The sequence below is a fragment of the Periplaneta americana genome, chromosome 4 (genome assembly GCF_040183065.1).
Source record: "Periplaneta americana isolate PAMFEO1 chromosome 4, P.americana_PAMFEO1_priV1, whole genome shotgun sequence".
NCBI lineage: Eukaryota > Metazoa > Arthropoda > Insecta > Blattodea > Blattidae > Periplaneta > Periplaneta americana.
In genome coordinates this window covers 47,583,995-47,609,967 of record NC_091120.1, presented here as the reverse complement: position 1 = coordinate 47,609,967, position 25,973 = coordinate 47,583,995, and the positions used below count along the sequence as shown (strand labels likewise).

The 25,973-nt window shown below is 32.7% G+C and overlaps 1 protein-coding gene across 7 annotated transcripts in view; it reads right to left on the bottom strand.

The window, feature by feature from the left end:
• rdgA (retinal degeneration A) overlaps positions 1–25,973 on the bottom strand; it is a 727,627-nt gene that overhangs the window by 9,773 nt on the left and 691,881 nt on the right. For 6 of the 7 annotated variants that reach the window (XM_069823282.1, XM_069823288.1, XM_069823285.1 and 3 more), the window contains 3 exons: positions 22,242–22,520; positions 5,183–5,246; positions 571–728 (listed from right to left, as the gene is read on the bottom strand). In XM_069823282.1, coding sequence (XP_069679383.1) covers positions 571–728; positions 5,183–5,246; positions 22,242–22,520 — 501 coding nt within the window. The remainder of the gene's footprint in view (positions 1–570; positions 729–5,182; positions 5,247–22,241; positions 22,521–25,973) is intronic. The other variant, XM_069823283.1, reaches the window with a different exon arrangement.

The window sequence follows — 25,973 nt, the reverse complement described above, 5'->3', positions numbered from 1 at the left end:
ACAGGGCATAGAGCCAATTGAAATTGATTGTCAGCTGTGCCAGGTCTATGGGCCTAACGTCATGAGCAAGCAGATGGTGCGTTGCTGCTGTAGACAATTTTCAGCAGGACGCCAAAATGTGCATGACGAGGAGCGCAGTGGGAGGCCAACCATCATCACAGACGACCTTGTGGGCAACGCACCATCTGCTTGCTCATGACGTTAGGCCCACAGACCTGGCACAGCTGACGATCAATTTCAATCGGCGCTATGCCCTGTGCATTAAAAAATTTATCACTGACCGCACTTCACACTTGGCAGGAGCTGGAATAGAAACGTCCATCTTCAACCAATGCAACGAAGCTACTGAGAGCACTCGGGAAGTTCCGCTAGCGCATGTGCCATGCCAGGACATTACTCTATCATGTACATCCAGTTGCTTTGCGCAACATATGGTTTGCTTGCTGTGGGACGAGTGGGAAATTACTTTATGGACGAGCCTCGTAATTATCTTACAGAAATACTGCTATTGTTGCCTGTGAGGAAAATGTAGTATGTACTATTTCCGGACCACTATTTTATAGTACTTACTTGTCATTGTCTGCCATATTAAGAATAGAAGTAGGTGCACAGGCTATCAGATATTTGACAATATCTTTGTGTCCATAACGAGAACCATAATGGAGTGCTGTTTGGCCGGTAGCATCGATGGAGAGCAGCGAGTAACCCTGAGAGTGGAGCTCCTTCAGCTATAGACAGTGATTAATATGCAACAATGTTATTTTCGAATTAAAAGAAATGGCAAAAAGGCAGTTTCACTGTGTAGAATTGAGAAGTCGTACAGTACCTAACTTTTATACTGTAGTTTCGGAAATAAAATATTATTTATGAACGCTTTACGGTCATATACCTGCATAAGTGAGTTTATGTTCCAGACACTTTAAACTTTTGTGGATCTATAATGAGCAGAAATATTGAAAAGCCGAAGAAAAGATGATTTGAAGAATTTTAACTCTCAAAACTTAGTGGAACTGGAATAAATCTGAAATATTAATCCCTGGATGATGATGATGATGATGATGATGATGATGATGATGATGATGATGATGATGATGATGATGATGATGATGATGATGATAATGATTGCGACGACGACAGCAATCTTTAAATCCATTTATTGTATAAATATTTTAACCCAACATTTTGATTTTTACATGATTTTAGTTTGATAACTACTAAAATCTAGAGAAAGTGTAGGCCTACTATGGCAACCTTTGGCAGTGATTCAGCTTAAATAGAATTTCTGAGTAAAGTTAATGTGAGAAGACAGCTATGCATACAGAATGTAGATGAAGTCTTCATATATAAACTAATTTTGGAAGCCAAAAGAATTAACTTATTTTAATTTATGGAGATAATGAAATGTTTATAACATCTGTTGAATGGAAGTAACAATTTTTATGCAGAAGATCTGTTGTTAAAAGTCAAATGGTTACATTAATTTATAAGGACATTAGACAGAAACTATCAAATAGAAAATACAAATCTTTTTATCTAAAAATCTCACGAAATATCATTCATGGTGTCAATACGTACAATTTATAAATAAAGCAAGTATTAGTTTGCTTTAACTACATTAACCAAGGATGTTATGGGATTATTAAAAACATTTCCATCAAATATACGAATCAAAAGTTCAATGTTACATTAAAAAGTATTACTGGTATACCACTACTCTAATAACACAGACCTATGATCAAAAACTTAAAAAAAAATTTAGCTCTTTTATGTACCGGTATTTTCGTGTGTTGAAGCCAGAAATGACATAAAAAATGGCACATCACGCACCATTTTTACGCAAAACTTTATTTTATGTTTTATATTGTTAATATACTAATGATTCTATTGCATCCAGAACCCAGTGCTGTAATGTAAAATTTTGTACTTATCTATTCATGAGCATCAGAAACATAATCTAGAAGGCTATGTGATGTAGAGAATGAGAGACCTGAAGAGTTTTACCAGTTTGAACTCAATGATTTAATAAGAGATTTAGGATTACCCAAGGAAAAAGAGCTGAGCTCTTACGCTCCACATTAAAAGAAATAAACTTGTTGACACTAGGAACATTTCTTTATTGGTACAGGAGTACAGAAGAGTAATTTACGCCCTGCTCTTCATAAGAGGGTGCCTTAGAAAACTGCAGTGATATTTCTGGTTTGATACAAAAGTTTAATGTTCAGTAAGAAGTGGATGAATTTTATCGATTCCTCCAAAATAAGTCTGAAGGCAGTGATCAGTGCTTTTGCACAATGGCAACAAGTACTGGTACTATGCTTAGTTGGTCATTCGGTACACCTTAAAGAAACTTATGAGAATCTTGAACTGGTTCTTACAAAGATAAAAATAATATAAAGATTATAATTGGATGATCTGTGTTAATGTTGAAATTTTGTATGTTATATTTTAGTTAATGTACTACCGTATGCTGTATTTTAATTATGTTGTATCTTAGTAATTGTGTGTTACTTTTGACATGTCCCATATCATGTATGTGATCAGTTGGACGCAATAAATGAATATGAATATCTGGAAGAGTTGTGCATGCTTCTTGGTCAGCAGGCTGGGTATACTGAGTTTCCATATTTCCTCTATGAATGGGCCAGCAGAGCAAGAAGCAGTCATTGGGAACAAAACGCTGGCCACAAAGAACATCTCTTGAACCTCACACAAGAGGAAAAGCAACTCCATGAAGAGACAAAGGAGGTATAAAGCATTTGACTAAATATGAGTTGTTAATTACGACAATCTAGTAGTTTTTTTTTTTTTGTAAAATATGCCTTTAATATTTACCACAGAATATGTTTCACTTCATTACTTTTCCATATTAAATTCAATAAATGAATTCAATTCACATTACTAAAAGTGTCAATGCATGTTGCGAAAAAATGGTACAGGTGTACGTGATAGAGAAAATCTGAGTTCAGTTTTGGATTCAGCATCCCAAAAAACCATAAATGTAGCATAAATTTTTAGAAAAGTTTTTATGACCCTTAATTTTGCAGGCCTGTGTAATTATTTCATGGAGTTATCAGGCCTTGCATTTGCTATAAACTCTTATACAAAATAGTAAAAAATGGTACCAGTAGTTAACCAAAAGGCCATAATAACGTGTACCGGTATGTTAAGAGAGTAGTGTAAACAGTCAGATACCCATAGTTCTACTACGAGTAAACTAATCTATATTTCTTTCTTTATTCTATGAATAAATAGACCTACTAATTGTAAGTCATGAAATTATAAAACTAACCTGACGACTAAATCTCACTTTATGACTGTCGAACTTCTGAGATATATAACTTTTATCTGAAGTGAAATGTAATATCATATTTACTACAATCAGGGATTTTTAAAGAAATTTTTATTACCGGTATTCCACAAATTGGCATCAGAATTACCGGAATTATTATTATTATTATTATTATTATTATTATTATTATTATTATTAAATGGAATTCATTAGATGGAATGCCAGACTCTTAGAAATAATAATAACGACAACATTGTAGATTTGAACTGTATATAATTGTTATTTAAAAATCGAGTGGCTAGTGAGCGCGTTAACAATAATGGTCAGGGTTGCCAACTTGGTGAGTGAGTATCTATGGAGAGTACAGAGAGTTCCTATGCAGACCGGTCCCACTTCAACCTCTGCCAGTACCTAAACAAATCTGTTGTCAAGAGGCAAGAGGTCATATGCCAGCATATGGACAGGCTTGTGCATGCTTCCCTACGCAGACTGTTCCTACTCCTTTACTGCTTAGCTTCCTCGGGACAGGCACTCTGCACTATCGCCATTAAGCCGACAGAACATGGAACCAATCTGCATAAGAATTCTCTGGCGTATGTATTGAACCATGCCGAGAAATGTCAAGAAAAGTGCTTGCAGAAGGATAATGGCACAACAGCAAATAATCATTTTATTAGCTCTAAGATACTGATGACTCTTACAAGATAATTTTTCACAATTCTTCTATATAATTCTGCTATAATTGTTTATATTAATTTTATTTTGTAATTGTATCAAGTACCGGTAACTTATACAATGTAAATTTTCATTAATATTAGACTATTGCTTTCAAGTATTTTGTTGTATTTTTATTCTTGTCAGTGCACACTAAAAAAAAAAAAAAACTTTTTATTGTCGAAATGTTGAAAAGTATACATGTATGTATATACCTAAATGCCTACCCACTTCACTTGCGTGATTCGGGTTCCGCATATTGCAGACAGATGGCAGGACTGTGACCCAATTTCAAGTTGCACATCACTTCGGTGGGCCACGTTATGCATGATGCATATCTGTGGAGAGTTATATTCTGTACTAGGATGAGTGTATGTGTAAGTGTTCGTGTAAGTGTAGTGTAGAGAATGGGTGAGGAAGGGAGAATGGGAAACCTGGTGCCGGCACGTAGCCTATTCCTATCGAATAGCACCAAGGGGCTGCCAGGCTTAACATCCCCGTCCAATGGACGAATCACTATCAACAGTGACATATGATTTCTCTTTATATGCACTGTGGAGAAGTTTGCACAATCTAGTGACTAGAAGTTGTGCACCACTATATCTCCTAGTCCCGAAGTAGCAATTTTACACGAAAATTTCTGACCCCGCCAGGAATCGAACCTGGGCCGACTGTTGAAAAATTGTTATTGGGAAATTAGTTAAATTCCTAATAATATCATAGAAGGGGAGGACAACATGTTTCTCTCTTAAAATTAATTTTGCTAGTACTGTATTATTTTTGGCAAAAAATATGTCTCACAATCTAAAACAAAAAGTCAACGTTTATAAGAATTAGGGTAGGTGCGATTAAATTTACACATCTACTAGAGAGAGAGAAAGAGAGAAACAACCTAGAACAGACAGAAGTATTGTCACGACATGAAGTATTGTGTTGATTCTTAAAGTGAAAATACACTTTCCTTACAGTCATGTTTAGCTTACTCTTAGGAATTATATTGAATTCATGACATTGTAACTTACGAAAATGGGAATAAATTTCAAAAGATTAATTGTGATAAATATATATTAACAATATCTAAGTACTGAATAAAACAACTGTGAGTTATTCTGTGTCAAATGGTAAGTCCTATTTGGGCCAAATTGAATAAATAAAAAATAAAATTGTAGTTGCACTTACCAACTTCAAGTCACCTAACTTAGCAGCCTTGAGAATTCCATCTGTTGTCTTTTCCAATAGATGGCTGAAATAAGAACAGTTAATTTCTGCATATGTTAATCAAATATGTTAAGAAGTATGCTACTATATCAAGTTATTTCTATCACTTTTGTAGAATACATACTACAGTTTTAAATAATTAATAAAATGTTAATTCAAATAATTTTCTAATATATAATTAGTACTCAAAAGTAATTAATTTGCATGATAATTTATTACACAGAAAGAAGGAACAATCTTATTTTATTTGTTATGACTTACACCCTGCACGTACAATAAATGTTATATAATCATATTAAATAATGTTTAAATTTAAATTAAATCCGTGGTGTGACAGCTCATGAAGGGCCAATGCTGGCCAACTCGTTACTGGCCTTACATCCACATGCCTCAGCAGAGGTGAACGATCATCCGATCAGTAAGAGGTATCGTATGGTTAGCACAATGATCCCCCCATTCGTTATAGCTGATTTCCATAACTGGATTCGCTACCTATCATAGCTCCCCAAATTCTTCACAGTGCTGGGTAGGCACTGGTTCCATACACTGGCAGAAATTTCATGAGCAAATTCCTTCTCCATAAGGACTCGAACCAATGCTCATTCCGAAATGCGGATCCCAGGCATGATGCCTTAGACCACGATAGTATGGCACGGGAAATAATGTTTAATGAAGAAAAAATGCAGTTGCACATGACTGAAGGTAAACTACTTTTGAATAATTATTTAAAGTAACACTAAATAAATGCATTTGGATTGTTTTAAAACTGCCAATTAATCAATCCATCTTGAAGAAATTAATTATAATAAATAATAAAGAGAATTCTACGAGGTATGTGTACCAGTAGGTAATTAAATAATAGTGATTGTAAATAATTGCTTCTTAAATATTCAATACTTTCTTGATTCAATCTGGACGTTAAATTAATTACCATTATGTGTAGCTTATTTTCCAACATTATACAAAATAGAACGAAACACTATTTCAAAACAAGTTTTATTCTGTTATGTGTATCTATGTCTGATTCTGTGTTATATGTTTAACAAAAGTGATTACATCAAACCACCTTATTGTTCTCTTAAATATTTTGCTTTATGATAAAGATTTTGCAATACCTACTTCTGTAATTTTAGTTTCAAATAGAAATTAAAAATTTTATGTTACTGGTACGTAACTAAATAGATTTAATTATTATTTTCAAGTACTATATTTGCAAAGAAAAAACTTGCTTAAAAACTACAACATTCTTATAACTTATTACAGAGCATTTTATTTTTGTTGTGTATTTTTAATTTCATCGTTAGAAAACTATGAGGAATAGCAGACAACAATTTAAACGCTGTATATCACTAACCTTTATAACCTTTTCCACATTCTAAAACATGGAAGCATACGAAGGAACGACTGTCATAGTCTGTAATTTATCTAATATAATTCGAAATGAATAAGTAATAAAAGTGGGTCTATAAGTCATATCTTATTTGAATTGCGGATGATACTGGAGATGTCATTTGCTATGTGCTTTTTTACACCTTCTGAACAAATATCAGTTCACTTGAAGTTCTTCTGAAGTAATTACTGGTACCAAAATTTCTCCTTGGCAGTTGACTAAAGATTTCCATCAAAAAGATCCTTTTTTACCAGAGAGATCGTATGTGGTTGATATATTTTAACCTCCGTCCTCATAAAATTTACTAAATATTCTTTGATATATTTTAACCTCCGTCCTCATAAAATTTACTAAATATTCTCCTGAACTTGTTAATTAGAGTAATTTCAATTCTGAATCATCTAGAAAGATGTAGGCAATATAGTTTTTTAGTTTTGTGAATCATAAGCAAACTCAATTTCCACCTATATGTTTGATATCTGTAAATTCCACTTGTCTTGTAAAGAAATAGATAATAATTATAATTCCTTCCTATGTCAACAATAACATCACCAGTACTAGTACTTGTAAGGCAGTAAGTTTAAATACAAACGTTATTTCCTGTCTACTAAATTTATTTAGTTTTTTAATCTACTCATCTAGATCCTACATTCTTGTTAATCTATCACAATGAAAATAATAATAATAATAATAATAATAATATTATGACATTATACATACATCAATATATGCCTTGTTAGTTAACTTTCAACAATAACATGTAAAAACTGAAAATGTAGAGTAATACCTGAACTGTAGGTGTAAAATTATCTCACCAATAAATTTATGAAGAAAATATTATTGATGAAGGTTATACGGAATTGTTGCGAAAGACTTAAAACTACTTTTGTAACAAGAACAATCTAACAAGAACCTAACCTAGATTTAAATGTGGTTTGTTAATATAGGTATTTTGCGACTTCAATTTTTAACATACTGGTAAGCTAAGATACAGAGCATTCAGCTTGGTTGGTTTCCAGCTGGGAACACGTGCATCAGACATGCATGGCTGGTGTAGACTGTGCCACTATCCATCTTATAATCTCCCGCCTATTTTTATTCATATAACTGATTAATAATAGCATGGACATAATTATATTTTAATTCATAATAATTACTGTTTAGTCAACTGTCCGAAGATAAGTCTGAACCTCATAAGGTGCATCTATACTATTCAACTTTAAGCATGCAAAAGTGAACGAAACTCATTCAATTGTGCATACTTTTATCCACTAAAAATGAGAGCACATGCGGCAATTGAAAACTATCCTCGCCTATGGGTGTCTTGTATGTCTTTCATTCTACAATAGTATGTAGCAAGCAACTGATTACTTTAGGCGGCCGGGAATAAACTGAAAATTCTTTTATTTGGTGATGGTGGACTTCTTAAGCTGAAAATGAAGATAATCGCAATAAGAGTGCATATGGAGTGTTCGACCACAGTTTTGCGAATCAACTAGGCTAAGTATTGGAATGATATTTAATATTTATTAATTAATTAATATATATACGTAGTGAAGATGACATTCAACACAGCGCACTGTGTAGACACAAAATCCACATGCATCTTAATTGAAGGTTCGTTTTTAACTTGATTCTTTCAATATTCTCCCCAGATTGCATGCGTAAACGCATGGAAAATTTAAACGTGTAGATGCACCTATAAGGAATCACTCATGAAGCAACTAAGCCAGGAGATAATGGGTTAAAGTGTCCAGTTCCCTTCTCCCTCCATTGCATACATAGCCAATTAATTTATGTTGTTGTTCAAAGTGGTGTCCATTTTTGCATTCACAGATTCCCGACATCTGTTGAAGTTATTATACATAACCTAAAAGCTCTTTGATAAAGTGTACAGGAATAATTCTCACACTGTAGAAGAACTTAGAGGCAATGTAAGAAGAGAAATTGCAAGCATTACAGATTTATGTAGAACTTTTGTATGTGAATAATAATTTTATCGAAAAATGTCAGGAATGTGTTAATACAGATGGATACTGGGTACCACTTTAAACAACCCCCTACAATACAGGTCGGTACTCCTTATAAAATAAGAATAGGATGCATGCTATTACTAATCAAAGTTATATGAGTAAAATTATGTGGGAGGTTACCCAGGGACGTCGCTAGAGGGGTGCGAAAGGGTGTGCAAGCACCCCATAAAAAATCGGAGCACCCCTTTCCGCACCCCAGAGAACAATTTATTTTAAAAAATACTAGGCATAAGTTATTTTGAAGAACAAAAACAAACAGTTTCTTGGATGTGAAAAAACTACATCCCTTAATATATCGTTATGGATATGCTGACCAATAATAATCATAATAATAATAATAATAATAATAATAATAATAATAATAATAATAATAAACAAATATATAGTATGCGCGCAAGTGTATGAGAGAACATTTTGGATTTTTTATGTACCACATTTTTACAACTCTCACCCCATTTTTAAATCTCGCACCCCTGATCCTGGCGACGTCACTGAGGTTACCGGTACAGATTGATAATGAAACAGTCTATGCCAGCCATGCAAGCATGTCTGATGCGCGTGTTCTCTTCCAAGAGTCGAGCTGAACTCTCTGTATTATAAACTCTGATATGTTAATGAATTATTTTTTTCAAAGCTCCTACACAACTAATAAACTCCTCTGGAGTGAAGCAATTTTGCAGAAGCTTTTCTAATTAAGAAGCAATTTAGAGATGGCCATAATGACTAAGCATATATTGCTGTGGTGATATTATATATTGTGCAATAATTTAATTACATTGATAAAGTAGCTACTAAAAATACATACTACGAAATGTTCTGTATTCATGAAATCAAGATCTGATTTAGAGTTAAAAATAAATTTAATTAGAAAAACTGTAGAAACTTCATTAAAGGATTTGTTGAATACTGTAATCCGTATTCCTAAGGTGTCAGTAATGTGTCTTACCTACCTGTTTCCAATAGTCTATGCATGGACAGTTACTGATCCAGTGCCTATATCTCTCTTTTGATAAGATCCTTTGTTGCCCATGTCTTACATAAAGCTTGTTATGTTCTTTGTTTTGTATTAGCTTTTTGTAAAGGAACTGCACAAATGCAATACTACTTTGTGATATATAGGAAACTAGTTTCTTTAATTTATTCGAAAGTTAAGGATTTTATGAAACGTCAAATGAAATTATTTAATTGGACAGTTTTAAAATGTGTGGTTATTTCTGACGAACAGAAATAATATCTTCAGACTACTAAATATTCACTTGCATCACATTATTTAGAAACTATTTACATTTTAAATGTTAAAAAAAGTTTGTACTTGTTCATAGTCAAATATTTAAAATAAATTTTGAACCAGATAAACTAGCTTAGATTTAATGTGGTTATTCTACTCAGAAGCGGTGTAATAAAATATTACTGTCATTTTTTTTAAACTGTGTTATATTACAACAAAAAGGTAAACTGGACATAAAGCACAAATAGGTTAGAAACAAAGCAATCACGATCACAGCTCACACAAAGCTTACGTTCTTATGCATGACTGAGTATGTGCCCTGAAAAGCAAAAGAATCAACACTCAGCTTTTACTTAAAGCAACTATCAACATCGCATCATATACAAACACATGCCAAGATAAGAGTAGCCTAATCCATAGAAGATAATTAATAATTGTAACAAGTTTTACGAAAAAATAACTGGACCTATTTGTATAGTTAGTAAACTGTCAATAAATCTACTAAATATTATGTTTAGGAAGCTATAGTAAATACAGTGACGATATAAAGCAGTGGTTTTAACCAAGAGCCCCTGAATCCTATATACAACCAAGGAATCCACAGATAATATAATTAGTTATATATAATATTTTAATGTACCGAAGTACATATGATATTTCCATGCGTCATCATACGATGAAAGAGTAATGGAACGGAGAAAAATTCTCTCCGGCACCGGGATTTGAACCCGGGTTCTCAGCTCTACGTGCTGATGCTTTATCCACTAAGCCACACCTGATACCCGGGTTCAAATCCCGGCGCCAGAGAGAATTTTTCTCTGTTCCATTACTCTTTCATCGTATGATGACGCAGAATATCTGCATGGAAATATCATATGTATTTCGGTACATTAAAATATTTTATATGATATGCGTAAATCACTTCGTGATTTAAGATGGCGCTTATTCCGTCGGATCCCGGCCAACTAGTCACTCATAACGAGTGCATCTCAGCACATGTGTGGACTTTGGTCCTGCGTTCATAGACATCTATGACGTAGTGCAGAGGGCGGCCACTAGAAGGAACCGAGAGTTGGAACTTAAAACTGAGATGATTCTGTCCAGCGCCGGGGTGGGTATCCGGTGTGGCTTAGTGGATAAAGCATCAGCACGTAGAGCTGAAAACCCGGGTTCAAATCCTGGCGCCGGAGAGAATTTTTTTCCGTTCCATTACTCTTTCATCGTATAATTAGTTATGTTATCTGAACCTACACAAGAAGCAGATTTTCTATCCTGAGTAGGTATCTTTTGTTGATATTTACTATTACATTCTTATACGTGCAATAGCTATTCTGAACAGTTGCATGGCTCATAAAGGTTAAAAATCACTGATTTGATGGAAAATAATGTGTGAAGGGAGCAATACTAGAGAAGGGAAGCAGTGGAATTGCAAGGCCTAGTGCAGAAGGTTTTACAAGGGCTATGAATAAATAAACACTCAGTGAAAAGTGTATGAAATAATAATAATTAATGTGACTTAATTATTTATAGTAATAAGTGACATACTCTTAAATCTTTAGACAGCAGTATTCACATTAGTGTAATACATTGATAATTATCAAAATTATTTCTTATAGTTTTACAAATTTAATTGTGTGTATGTTTATTGTGTATCAGTATTCAGTGCCTTACCCAAGATAAAGATGACTTTTTGTATAATAATTTACAACACGATTAATACTTACTGGTACCTATCATAATATAAAACATATTACCAGTACCTTAAATTGTAGAAGGTAAAATAGTACCTACCTAGTACCGGTAGTTCAATGACATGTAGTCATACATTGGAAAGAAAAAAAAAAACTAGCCTTCCCACAGTTATTAGAGATATTTAACGTAAAAGATTATTATAGCATCAAAGCAGAATGCCTGAACAGAAAATTATAGAATTTGGTTGGTTGGTTGTGTCTTCAATATTAAAAAATTGACAACGGAGCTATACCCATTTTGCATTCCAGTAAAGTTGAAATTATGCAATATTTTAAACTGGGAAACTTCTTTATAAAAATCATTAAAAATTACAATATGGATTAGAAAGAATGTTTGCACTTCAGTTCAGAGGTACGAATATGGTCTCAGCTGGTACTTGTGTTTACAGTAATTAATTGTGGATTACCGGGTAATAAAAATAATGCTAATATGCTGTAATATAAATTTAAATCACGTTGCTTACTTTATACTGACTGCCAGAGCTGTCTTAACAGCATTATAGGCCCCTGGACAAAGCAGTGCATTGGGCCCTGCCTACAAAGCCACTCACAGGAGAAAAATATGAATTATCTATAGAATTAACTTACATTTATTGGTACCTCCAACAAACTCAATACTTTGACGTAAAAAATGATGTACAGCAAAGATGAATCAATACAAAGGTTTGGACAATAACCATGGGCCTTGAACTTGAAAAACAAAAATTTCAACTTAAAAATAGTAGGCCTATAGAGTTAACAGGAGATTTGAATGTTTTGGCGGTTGATCAGGAAATTACTGTGAAGTTCTGCTCTGTGCATATATTAGCATGGGACCCCCGGGTGACTTGCTGAATAAAAATCTTTCATAAGATCAATTCTTTCTTGTGTTTTAGTAATATAATTTTGATGTTAATGTCATATCAGAACCGATGGCGGGCTTATGTGAGGGCGGCAATGAACCTCTGGGTTCTCTAAAAGCCAATTGTAAATAAGTAAGTAATGTCACATCAGAAATTATAATTAATTTCTTTATAGATAAATCATCATTAATAATATACCGGTATAAGAAATAATTAATTAATTATGATAGCTATTGGCCAAGACTTCAATTTTAACATCTCACTCTTGAGTCTAGCATTGAAATAACTGACGGGTATTTGTCATAGATTTGCATTACAAGTTTAGAATGTATTACCTGTGAGCTCTCAAGTTCATTAAGCAGACATTAAAGCAATCAATCAAGATACGTAAGCTAAAGCTGCAGAACAAAGTAAAATCATTAATTCTATTGCACTTCTGTCATAATTTCCATAGATATATATTTTAACACTCACCTATATGAAAAACAACCTAATCCAAACAACTTGTCATAGGCGCTGGCATGCAAATAATAATAATACAAATAAATAAACATGTTTGACTACAAATAACCATGCAATCCGATTAACAAATATTTATGAACATGCGCAGTGCATTTTGAGTACAACTTATCATTTTTTTACATTTTACAAATACAATTTTTAGTATGAAAAATATTACATACATGTAACAATTATTAATTGAAAGTTTTGGAAGTAGTGACTTAAAATGTTTAGAGCAGAAATTTTTAAGGACAGTTGAGAAGAGAAGTGAAATCTGCTGCAGGACTATATGTAGACTGTGCAGCAAATTCAGTTCATGCTTAGGAAGACGAAAAATACAGTAAACAATGTTAAGTAAAAGTAAGTGATAGTGAAGATGTCAGAAGAAGTGAATTGGGGACAAGGAATATAATGACAATATTCAAATTCCTTCTGGAGTTGCACAATTAAATTACATATTTCAATATCTGAAAACTGCAAACAAATATGTATAATTTATATACAGCTCGGGACTGTAACAAGATCTACACAATAAAAAAAAAATTTCTCTACATTAAAATATGAAAACTTTCAAAACTTATACGTGAGATAAGTAACAACTATTTTTGAGGTACTATATACATAGTTTATTCTCTTGAGAAACTTACACTATATAGGCTATATACATGCATATGAGATGTGATATAATAAATGTCAATTGAAAATTATACAACACAATTTAAATTTATAATTCATTGCTCAGTACTAACATTCTGAAAAATAATACCTTCTAAAAACTCCCGTGTCTAAAAGACGTTTTAAATTATCTATAATAATTACTATTAAGAGTTTAACTATTCAATCATTTCACCTTTTCATTAATTATACCTACATAACAAATACTGATACCAAATTTTCTTTTCTATATGTGGAAACTAATACTGGAAAGATAACGTCATTACATGAAAATTGAAGTGTGATATCAAATTTTCTATTATGAAAATGTATGGCAATTGTTCATATTTAATCTGGACTTAACAAGAGAAATTTGTTTTTTTATTCATGCAAGAAAACTTTATGGGAAACGATAAAGTGGTGTATTGTTCCTGTTGAAAACTGTGCGACTATTAAAACGACTCTAGCAAATTCTAGTCATTTTATTGCTTGGAGGAAAAAGAGCTCTCGTAAGTAGGGGGGGGGGGGAAAGAAAGAAAGATGATGTTCGGGCTAAATAATATTTTATGCTCGACCATGCCGAAATGTAGTAATTATACACCTGGTAGCAGTACTTTAATACATGACATTAAAGTACACCTCTTCATTAAAGTTCAGGTTTTCGATTATTCTCGGATATGCAATCGAAAGATAACGAGGGAAATGTCACGGAGGCTGGAAATCCAATACTGTCGCAGAAGGTTATGTTCTGTTACTATAATAATTAGCGTTAATTGTAAATAATATTCAAATAAATTCAATTTGTCATCTCGTTTTTCAATTCTAAATCAATTTCCAGGTTATACATTCTCTGCATTACATCAAGGTCAATGACATTATTGTTCCTCAGAAAAATCAACACTTCGCGTCTGCGCACATCTCACAATTCAAGAGCTATGAACAAGGTCACTTCCGATCTTGTCAGATACAAATAAAATGTATACTTCTGAATAATTTAAAGTTAGAAATATGGTCGAGCATAAAAAGTCGTATGAAACTTGCCTATAATGGTAATTAAGATGCTCGTATGAAAATTATGAAACTCACATGCGCTCGTTTCATAAACAAACATACTTGCGTCTTAATGATTATCATTATAGGCTCGTTGCATAATGTACTATTAAGCTATGGTTCTGCTAGGCAATCATCACCGATAGATTAGGTCTACATGTAAATAAATGGAGTTGGTTTCTTTACAACATTCAGCGCAGGTGCAGCAATCTGCTCTGGCATTCATCGCTCTCGATTGACTTGGCTTCAAAGTGACAGTGATGATCGTCATTCATTTAGAAAACAAAGGTACGATAATAACACAATATGGCTTCAAAACATCGTGTATTTAGCAATATCTCTCAAATAAATTATAGAACTTTTATTAATCATGTTTGCAATCATCCTGCCCTGTACAATATGAGTTCCGAAAAATACGGAGATACCCATGAAAAGAAAAATGTTTTAGAAGAAAGTTGGTAAAGTATCTGTATTTCAACACAAGTTAATTCTATGTAGGCCTATATTCCAATACATTGAAGAAAGAATAATTAAAATGGTACCGGTATCTATTTTTAAAGACAGTGTTTATAAAATCTTAATTTAGTGTTGTTATAGTGTGTCAAGGAAAAATATTCCCCGAAATTCCGGACTTTAATAACGACAGTTAATGTAACCAATTACTTGAGATTATTTTAAAATCCTAATGAAGTGTATTTTAGAACTATAGTTTTAAGTTGAATAGCTTGTACAAAAGCTTGAATATTGTAACCACTATAATATAATATAATGAACGATGTAATTAATTTTGACACAGATCACTCAGAAAATATTTAAATAATACGTCTCTGTTTAAAGTGACCTAAGTACAACAATGTATCTCACTGATACCATTTAGCTCTTTCTTCTTTACTAGAAAAATAAGTCCTAAACGTGTCTTTAACCTCCAACACTGAATGATTCACATAATTATTGCCTCCAAACTTAGTGAGTGCTATCTACTTGTAATTTTCTAATTTGCATAATACTTTTGACAGGAAAAAGAAGACGATGTTCGCTGTAAAGGAAATAGTTCAGCTGACGTTTGCTCGGCAATGATTGCCAACGTTGTAAGATTGGCGATGAATGCCATAGTGGAACCATAGCTTTATGCACTTCTGTAGTATCTCTAATCCTATGTTTATTGAAACTTTATGTGTATTTATACCTTAAACTTATTTCACAGCCCTAGAAAAAGTTATGACTGATAGTATAGTAGGACATACTTTAAGGTATTTAGACAGCAAATAGAATGTGCATGAAATATCGCAATATTTATGAATTATGTTAAAGGAAAATGGTGGGAAAAATTGCCACCGTCAAGAAAGAACTTACAATGAGTGTTGCTGAAATGGATGCACACTTAAAAAATTAAAGTGGACATAGTAGAAGATAAAATGAAAAAGGAAGTTAATTGAACTTATGTTACCATTATAATCTTATTTACCCTGTATGTACCTAAATTGGTATATCATGAAGTATCAGAGAGTTAAATATGTTTGCAATATTAAAGTTTATGAAAATAATATCTGTCATATCCTACTGCTGCCATCATAAAAAAATTTGCCGATATTTATCTCATTTCAATTACATTTTCTGTTCACACGCAAAATGCATTTACGCTACACTAAGTCGATCTATGACAATATTATTATACTCTTAACCTGTACATGACCAGCCTACGGTCAGGTTTGATGTGAGTACATACACTGCCTAAAATATGACAAAATAATAACTAGTCTACATATCTCGTGAATTGAAAACAGAAGCATATTATTTCAACTTTCTGTAATTAACTTATTAACTGTCACACCGTTAACAGCAGAAAACAGAAACATATCTACCTGAACAAAAAACTTTTTGCGACTAACAGTAAACATAATTATGTTTTGTAGCCAATCTTCAAGATCATCTCATATGCAATAATGTTCCATATGAAAAGGCCATTTGAACACTCCCACAAGAGAAAATTATTCTCTCAATTTTTGTCTTTTGTTTACATACAGAAATACTTACATAAATAATACTCCAGGAATGCTTGTCTACAGACATGGGTAGAAAATTGATTGTGTGTTTTATAACAACTACCGGTACATACACTGCCGTCAACTTTTACTTATTTTTTTATACTCGAATATAATAGGATGATTTACACATATAGGTATGCAAAAATACAAATTACAAGGACTTTCTTTTAATTGTGGGTGATAATTGAATTCCAGTGGTCGGATATTATATAACTCGAAAGGTATACAGGCAAAATTATCCAAAGAACAATTAACACCAATAATGAAAATATGCAAGTTGTTTTATAACCTGCACACCGTACTTCTAGGAGGCATTATTAAATAAAAAATGTTACTCAACACTGAATCTACAGCAGCTATTTCGAAAAATTGTGATTCTTCTGGAAAGTATTAAAGCTGAACATTCATAGTTGGATGTAATGCGATACCGATAGTTTCAGTTTAACATATTACATTATAATACATCATGAAGGAATTAGCATCGCATTTTGATTGGGCACTTCTATCAATTAATTGTTTACTGACAATGTATGAGATTTGGAGCTTTTTTGAGTATAGTAAATTTCTTGACTTCTTCCATTTGATATCGAGAAATATTGCAATTTAATGAATACGTTTCAGATAAAGCAGCTGTATCAGGATAAGCATTCTTGGTCTGTGCGTTTTGTTTACAAACATTAACTAGGGCTGCACTGTCATTCACTGATGTTTTAGCTAGGAGATGGGGAGCGGTCTTCCCAGCAGTTAATGTTTGTAAACAAAATGTATGGACCAAGGATGCCTATCCTGATACAGTTACTTTACCTGAACAATATTAATGAACATAATTTAATATTAATTAATACATATCCGTAGTGCCAGTTCTATATTTTGAATTCATATTCTCTGTTAATTTTATGGTCAGATATGATGTCCCTGTTATGAATGTTAATTTCATATTTGAAACATATAAATGCTACTGGGCTGTAAGATTAAACTATTTCAGTGATTATTACCATAAAGTCAGCGCAATAATTATTCTGTTAGATATATTTAGATGTAATGTCCATTCATTTTAAATCATTCTTATGAAGTTACGTGTCAACAACACAAAATATAAATACACGATAAACTTTTACAATAAATATTAATTAGCTTTTTATTTGAAATTTTGCTTAATATCGTTTACACACTATATTTGCAGTGTTATTCAGCGCCAATAAAACAACAAATTAGGGCCTACTAATATCGCAAATAAAAAAGAACTCGGGAAGAAATAGTGATAATGATTCAATTGTGTTGGTGATAATGGAGATGGTGGTGGTGGTGGTGGTGGTGGTGGTGGTGGTGGTGATGGAGATGGTGGTGGTGATAATGATGAGGGTGCTAGTAGTGTTAATGACGTAGATGGTGGTGATGTGATGATGATAATGATGGAGATGGTGATAATGATAAAGATGGTGATAATGATGGAGATGATGGTGATGATAACGATTGGGATGATGGTGGTGATAATAGTGATAATAATGGTGATGGTGATAATGATGTGAATGATGATGGTAATGATGGGAATGGTGATGGTGGTAATGATGGCATGGTGGTGGTGATAATGATGGAGATGGTGATAATGATAATGATGAAGATGGTAGTGATAATGACGGAGATGGTGGTGATAATGATAACGATGAAGATGGTGGTGGTGATAATAGTGGAAAATATTGATTATAAAAGTATAGGAGGTGGTGGTGGTGGTGGTGGTGGTGGTGATGATAACAGTAATTATAAGTCATGATGATGTATGGGTACCGGTAACACGTTCAATTTTTAGTGAAACAAAAATATTGTCTAAACATTTAAATGCTCAAAACTTCCATTTTAATATTTCAAGATAAGATATATTTGTTTCTGGTAATGTAATAAGAGTAACACTTTTAAGTGTACACAATTCGATTATGGATAGCAATAGATTCAATGTTGTATTGAACTATTTACTTAATACTGCCTCAAAAATCACTTATGAAGCATGTGAGAAGGTTATGAAGCACCTTATGCAGGTGGAGGTTTGGTGACAACAGTCACGCACAAAATATGAAGCTACATGTGATATATATACATATAATCATAATGGAATGGTACACAAATATGCCACTACTTCAAAAAAGCTTTGCTTTTTTTCAACACTCATAGCTCTCACTGCTGCTGCTGCTGTTGCTGCATATTACAGAAAGGATTCCTTTCCCATATGAAATTTAGTTTGTCCATGGTTTTAGGAGAGAAAGCAATCATTTCAAGGCAGGAACACAATTCGATCATGTTACTTAATGAATTGAAGGTAACAATCATAATTGGTTTAAAGATTATGGATAATGGAAATTCTGCAATTTACCATTAGGCCCTACCAGAGTTAAAGAAAGTGTTTTGACCAATTTCACTTTGTTGGAGTGGTTATTTTCCTCCTTGTTTCTCATTATAATTGATGAAGACGTGAATGAGAAACCTGACAGGACTTGCTTATGTTGGACATTAGTGTTACCAAAATGGTTGCTCTACACACTAAAAATATGATGATAAAATATTAAATCTTAACGCAACATTTTAAATGCTAATACAGCAATATGAAATGCACCTTTTTTTAGCAACAAATACGGAGAACAATCATTGTTATTTTAGATTTCAAATTATAGTAATAAAGTTTTAACTATCCCAAGTAGGCCTACTTAAGTAGGTTCTACAAATTTTATATTATGCCCGTGGTAATAGAGGAAACAAATACTTAAATAATGAGAAATACGGTATTGAATTAGACTCCTTAAGTTAGCATAACACACACTTTAAAATATTTTCATATCTTCGATATCAATAGTTAAATGAACAATGCGCAGTTATATAATTTACCAAATTAATTGATTTTATATGAACTAAGTTTGTAATTTTTTTTTAAATTTTATTTTCTTTGTTGATATAAAATATATATTGTAAGCTCTTCTGTGCAAATTTAAGAGAAATAATTAAGTTCAGGCAAAGGGAGTAATATGCAGAATTTCAAGATCACTATAATGCTTTGAAATGTTTGTGATTTTTCTTGTCCCCATGATTTATGTTATATTCTTTTTTGAGTAATGTATTACAGAAAGAGAAAATAATCCTGTTGTTGACTCATTTAATTCTTGTTCCATTGACAATTATGCCTAACATAAATATATTACAACGTAAAATAAGTAGGCCCTACCTAAAAAATTCTGAAAAAAAAAAAGCCATAAAAAGTGTCATCACTCTTGAGATCATGACTACGACAAATTATTCGTACAAGTGTATTGCAAATGATGTATTGCAAACTAAGAATCAAGTTTATCAAAATATCACAATGTGACGTAAGTATTTTAGTTCCTTTAAGTAATAATACAATAACTGAATTTATGGTAGCAGTTTTACTGGAAAACCTGAACATTCTGAAGATGTAATTTTATTATTTGAGATTGTATACTTTTATACAAAGCTTCTCTGCCTAAAGAACCGAAAAATGTTTTAATAATTATGTTTTTCTTGAACTCCGTTTAAGCATGGAAAGTCTTAAGTTGGACGAAAAGAAAATTAAATACGACAAAATTCCCTATACTGGACAAGTACGGTAATAATTTTCCTGTCCGCTATACTATACAGATTTCCACTACCTTTTTCTGCAGAAGAAACGCACTGGCTATATAATTTATATAAACAAAATAATGTATAATGTAAGTAATTATATAAGACATTTTTTTATTATTTTAACATAAACATAGCATGTCAAAGAAAAAAATAATACATCTTGATTACCTGACTTTTAACATTATATCACTTCGGAATATAAAGTATATAGGTATATGCTTTATATTCCGAAGAAAAATAATGTTAAAACAAAATTTGTATTTAGAATGAAAAAATTTATATGCTCTTAGCAATTTTTAAATAAGTTATGACAGAGCAATTATCATTGATCCCACCATGCACTTTGAAACTGCAGTTGAACAGCCTGTAGCAGTACATGAAGAAAAAAAGACCATCTATGACCCTACAATTCAATACTTTAGAGATTATCATCATATACAAGGACAGATTGAAGTATTTGGCCTATTGTTCGGAGCAAGGGGAACAATTCCAAAATTCTCAGTTGAATGTTTTAAGTCTTTTGGAATTCCTTTAAATATTTTGAAAATTATTGCTATAGACTTAATGAAATATTCTGTTCAGATTTTACGTAATCACCTGTACACCTAAATTTCCTTACATTCTATTTGATTACTAATAATTGTTGAATAAAAGTACTTTCCCAAGGGTAGCTTCCATTTGAAAATAAAAATCGTAAATAATGATAACGCAAATATTTATTTTATTTGTTTAGTATGCTGTGTCTTTTGGCAACCCTTACTGAAGGGCAGCTACCCTTGTGGGATTTATATATACTACTATAAGAAAATGTTATATTTCCTCCATTTATCAAGTATGAGATATCCTGTATCAATCAATTTTTATATGACGTAAATTGTACGATATTTTATCCATTTTGAATCTTGCATACACCACTTTTAACACTTGAATATAATTAATTGATGAACTAGTGGACTTACTCGTGTTAAATATGTAATATTTGTCCGGCTTACAGCTGTTTCAGTGCTTCACGCACCATCATCAGAGCCTACTAGCTCGCGGCGTCATCTCGAACTTCTCTGCCTGTTAAGAGGGTGTGTTTTATTGTTGGAAGGTGTTGAAGTGTGGAGTCGAATAGTGTGTGTGTACTGAAATTGATCTGTGTGTTGAGGATTTGATCGGGGTGTGTTTTAGTGTGTTTGTATATTTCGTATTGTTCTAGTGTGTTGAGTTTTTGGTTCTTGGGTTGTGTGTGTAGGATTTCCATGTCCGTATTTATGTTATTGTATGTATGATTAGTATTGGTTATGTGATCGGCGTATGTATTGTGTCCTCAACACCTTCCAACAATAAAACACACCCTCTTAACAGGCAAAGAAGTTCGAGATGATGCCGCGATCTAGTAGGCTCTGATGATGGTGCGTGAAGCACTGAAACATCTGTAAACCGGACAAATATTACATATTTAACACGAGTAAGTCCACTAGTTCATCAATTAACGATATTTTAAATTTTCGCATAAAGTTCATTACTTAATTATATGTGCCAGACACTTTCCTGTAAACAAGCCTACACAAGATTTTTAATTAAGGTGGTTAACAAGAACTAAAGTGCCAATAACAGGATTTTTAAATTATAAAAAATTTAACTTGAAAGAATTCCTTCCTGATTTGTGGTATTCATGCAACCACAACTACATCTAGCAAATAATAATCACTCTGATAAAATATTTGGAGCCATCCACATATCTGATAGAATCAAATACACCCAACTGCTGCAACATATAAGCAATCAACAGTTCAATCCACAGAAGCACCAACATGGGGTAACAGAAGGAAGTATTTGCAGTTCCAATTATGTCTCTCCCAGCAGCCAGACACCAGGGAAAACATTCTGTGCTACGTTGATTTACACATACTGTACCTAAGGTAATTTACATTCCCCCCAGTCGTTGGAAGGTCAAGATTCAACTTTTCATCATTGTTGCCTTCATTATCGTCGTCTCCCTCGTCTTTCATAAATTGGTCTCCTGCGGTCTGTTGTGGTTTGCTTGTCACAGCCATCTGAGACTCCTGCAGGGGCCGGTCTTTCCATATCTGAGCATCATTATCAGCAAGCCGAATATCAGGTGTTGCATTTGATCCCTCATTAACCTTCGAATCGTTGTTCCATTTGCCATCATCTTCTCGTGAAGCGTCATCACTGTTGGGTGTAAATACAGGACGGGACCTCATATAGACACGTATGCAGCATTCACACTGCATTTACTGAGGGTAAGATTCTAACATCTCATTACATTATTTGAGGTGCAGGGTACGGGTGAGGAAAAAGATGAAGAGGAGTTAAGATACAGGAAGTGTGAAAAAGAAAGCCAATAGAAATTACAGATCCAGTAGAAATCATAGTATTAATGAAATTTGTACATAGGTACACTATTAAATATGTAAATTTGTGATAGCGAATAAAATAAATGTTTTAAATATGCATACAAATTATACTGAACCATCAATACTGGGCGAAGTCACTAGCTTAGAGAAGGTTATTATTTACATGTATTTTGTTTCACTATTTTAACTGCATATTTTATATAATTTATTGCAGTTTCTTTTAGTAGGCCTAATGATTAAATTCAAATACAATATAAATAATACTAATAATAATTCTTTATGTGCTAAGCAAAGAGCAAATCACTGTCATACAGCTTCAAATATCACAACCACAAAGTGTCATGTCTGTTGCAGATTATATACACAATTTGATGCAAATCAGTCGTGTTTTTCTCTAATCCCTATCATGTTTTTTTTTTCAACTATCTATATCCATTGTAGTACATGTAGGCTAGGAGGTAGCAAGAGGAGATTTCATTTAAATATCACATGTTCAAGCTAAGGTAATTGATTTTCATATATACAAACATTGTGTCACAACCTGTTTATCATTCTTTGGAGAACGATCCACAATGCGATTCTACAAATAAATTACAAGGAAACTGCAAAGCTGACGTTTCCCATGGTGTGCGTATGCAAATCACTGATTTGAATTTCTAAGTACATTTTTATATCACGTAGTAGCTTATAAATGCTCAGAATGTTCAGTTTGTTCAGTACTTAGTTTTTTAAGCTCAGTAACAATAATATTGTTCGTTTAATTTAGGGTGTCTACGACATATGTTTCAGAAAGCCCCTCTAAAAAAAGGACTTAACGGATTATGATATATACTTTAACTATTAGAGTCCGGATATAAATATACAAAATGCACTCATATGTTGTATGTAACAATTTAAAACACACACATAAGTTACATTATTTGAAAATTATGCCTTGGTCGACTATTTTTCACAAAATGATAGGCATATTTTTATGGTTGTGCAAGAAAAATATGTGTATATTATCATTATCACTGATAATTTTACTTTAATAATTCAGATCTATATTAAAATGAACGTCATTTTGTTTCACATTGTTGATTATATGAAGAAACTAACTATTTTAATAGGTACCCACTTGATTGTTATACAAAACAACTTTTTTTTTTTCTCTTTTTACTTGCTTGATGCTTAGGCATTAATAACAGTCTGAGATATAGAAATAAAATTACTACCATTTATAGTACTACGGTCTTACTAATAAAAACTCTATATACAGACGTTTAACTGTCTTATACAATGAGTAGTTCGTTTATAAGTCGTATGTAAATTCCTTACTAATAATCACTACATACGTCGTGTATAACAGTATAACTGTTACACAGCTACGTCATAGTTTCGTCATTACTTCGTTACGAAAGGTGATAGAATATCTGAGGTTCTCTACTGGATCTGGTAGAGCGCTCTAGTGTGGCGTGTTAAATATCGATAGTACAACTGGCTCTAATCGATTACCACACTGCATTTTGGTCAAAGAGTACAAGCTACAGCAATATTATTCTAACAATTCCATGATCTTAGGTTTGTTCTTCTGTGGTTACAAGGTAAACATCATCATAAAATGACAGTTGATACGAACAGCTGTTGAAGGGGCGGCCATTTTTTTCCCCTATATACAACGCTTAAACAAGGGGTTTCGTGTATATAACAGGGGCGTATTTTTCGGGCTACCGGGGCTACCGGTGGTAGCCCAAGGAAATTACAAAAGAAAAAGTTTATAATATAACATAATGTAATAATTTTGTATTATTAGTTTTACCATAGTAATTAAAATTAAAGTAATTGTTAGATATATTTTGTGTAATAATAGGGTCAGCGGTAGCCCAAACCCTTTAACCAGTATACGCCACTGGTATATAACTACTGCAAAGCAATTCCCATTGTATAGTTACAGCCTGTTTATACGTCCATAGCTTATTCACGGTTTATTAGTAACGTTTTCTGTCTCAACTCTGCATAAGTCTCGTATAAAAACTATACACGGTTTATTAGTAAGACTGTTAATCAATAACCGACATATAATTTTCACAGAGGAGAATCAGAGTAAAACAGCGAAGAATAGTAAGTACAAGTCATTGCGTAATGTTTATCCAAATAATTAATTACCGGTATATTGATTGTAACAACACATTTGTAGCGCATGGTTTAACGGATTTTTGTTAATATCTGGAAGAAGATTTCAGATGTACAGAGATATTATTAAAAAAAGAATATAGGCCTACCCATTTTAAACGAAAATAAAAAAGGGTGTTTGCATAGATGTGATTAATAATAATAATTAGTTTTATTCACCAGATAATAGAAAAATTCTCCAAGTTTCGCATGTCATTTATTTCTTTAAAGATTTTATTACCTACCTACCTAATGCAACAGAAATGGAAAATGAAGATTTTGCTTCCCCCTTAGTATTCTCAGATGAAACAACGAACTACTTAAGTGGAAAAGTAAATCACCACAACGTGCATATCATAGGCACGGAAAAACCACTACCCATAAAATGTATACGGAATTTATAAAAAGTTCAAGTTTTCTGCGCCATTTCTTCTCTCCAGAGAATTCAGTAACTGGATTTCCCTACCTAGACATGTTACAAAACTGGTTATTTCCACAGATAGATGAGGATTCGAATGAATCCATAAACTTGCTCTATAATGCTGGCCACCTCGATCTCCAGACCTAACATAGTACAATTTCTTTGTATGAAGTTATGTGTTATGGAATAACCAGTTTTTGGTGCTTTATCCTCGTAACTCAAAATCTGATTAATGAGAGGTTTTGGTAGTCATATTTTGTGAAATCAGCACCTTCTTATACTCCATTAATATTTCTCTTCTTACTGAAAATTGTTATTTTCTGGAGTTATGAGATTTTGAAATAACAGCTACTATATTCCCTTCTTTCGAATAGGGGATTTTTCTATATAGACTCTTCTAGTTTTACCTGTGTTTATATTACATATCCGGACTCTAATGTTTATCATTTAACAATTTCAGCAATATTTAAAAATGTTTGACTGAAATATGGAATTGGAGCTGTTCTGTTTTGTGCTTTCTTTGCAAGTAATAATCACGAAATTGAAATTTTAAAAATTAAATAAATCAACGGACAACTTTTCAATTTTCTCAATGCACATTGCAATGCCCAAGAGTTCATCATTGTTTAAGCGCAATGACCTTCTTTCTCTCATTATCACTCTTGTCAAAGAACCCAAGATAAGATAGGTTGTGAA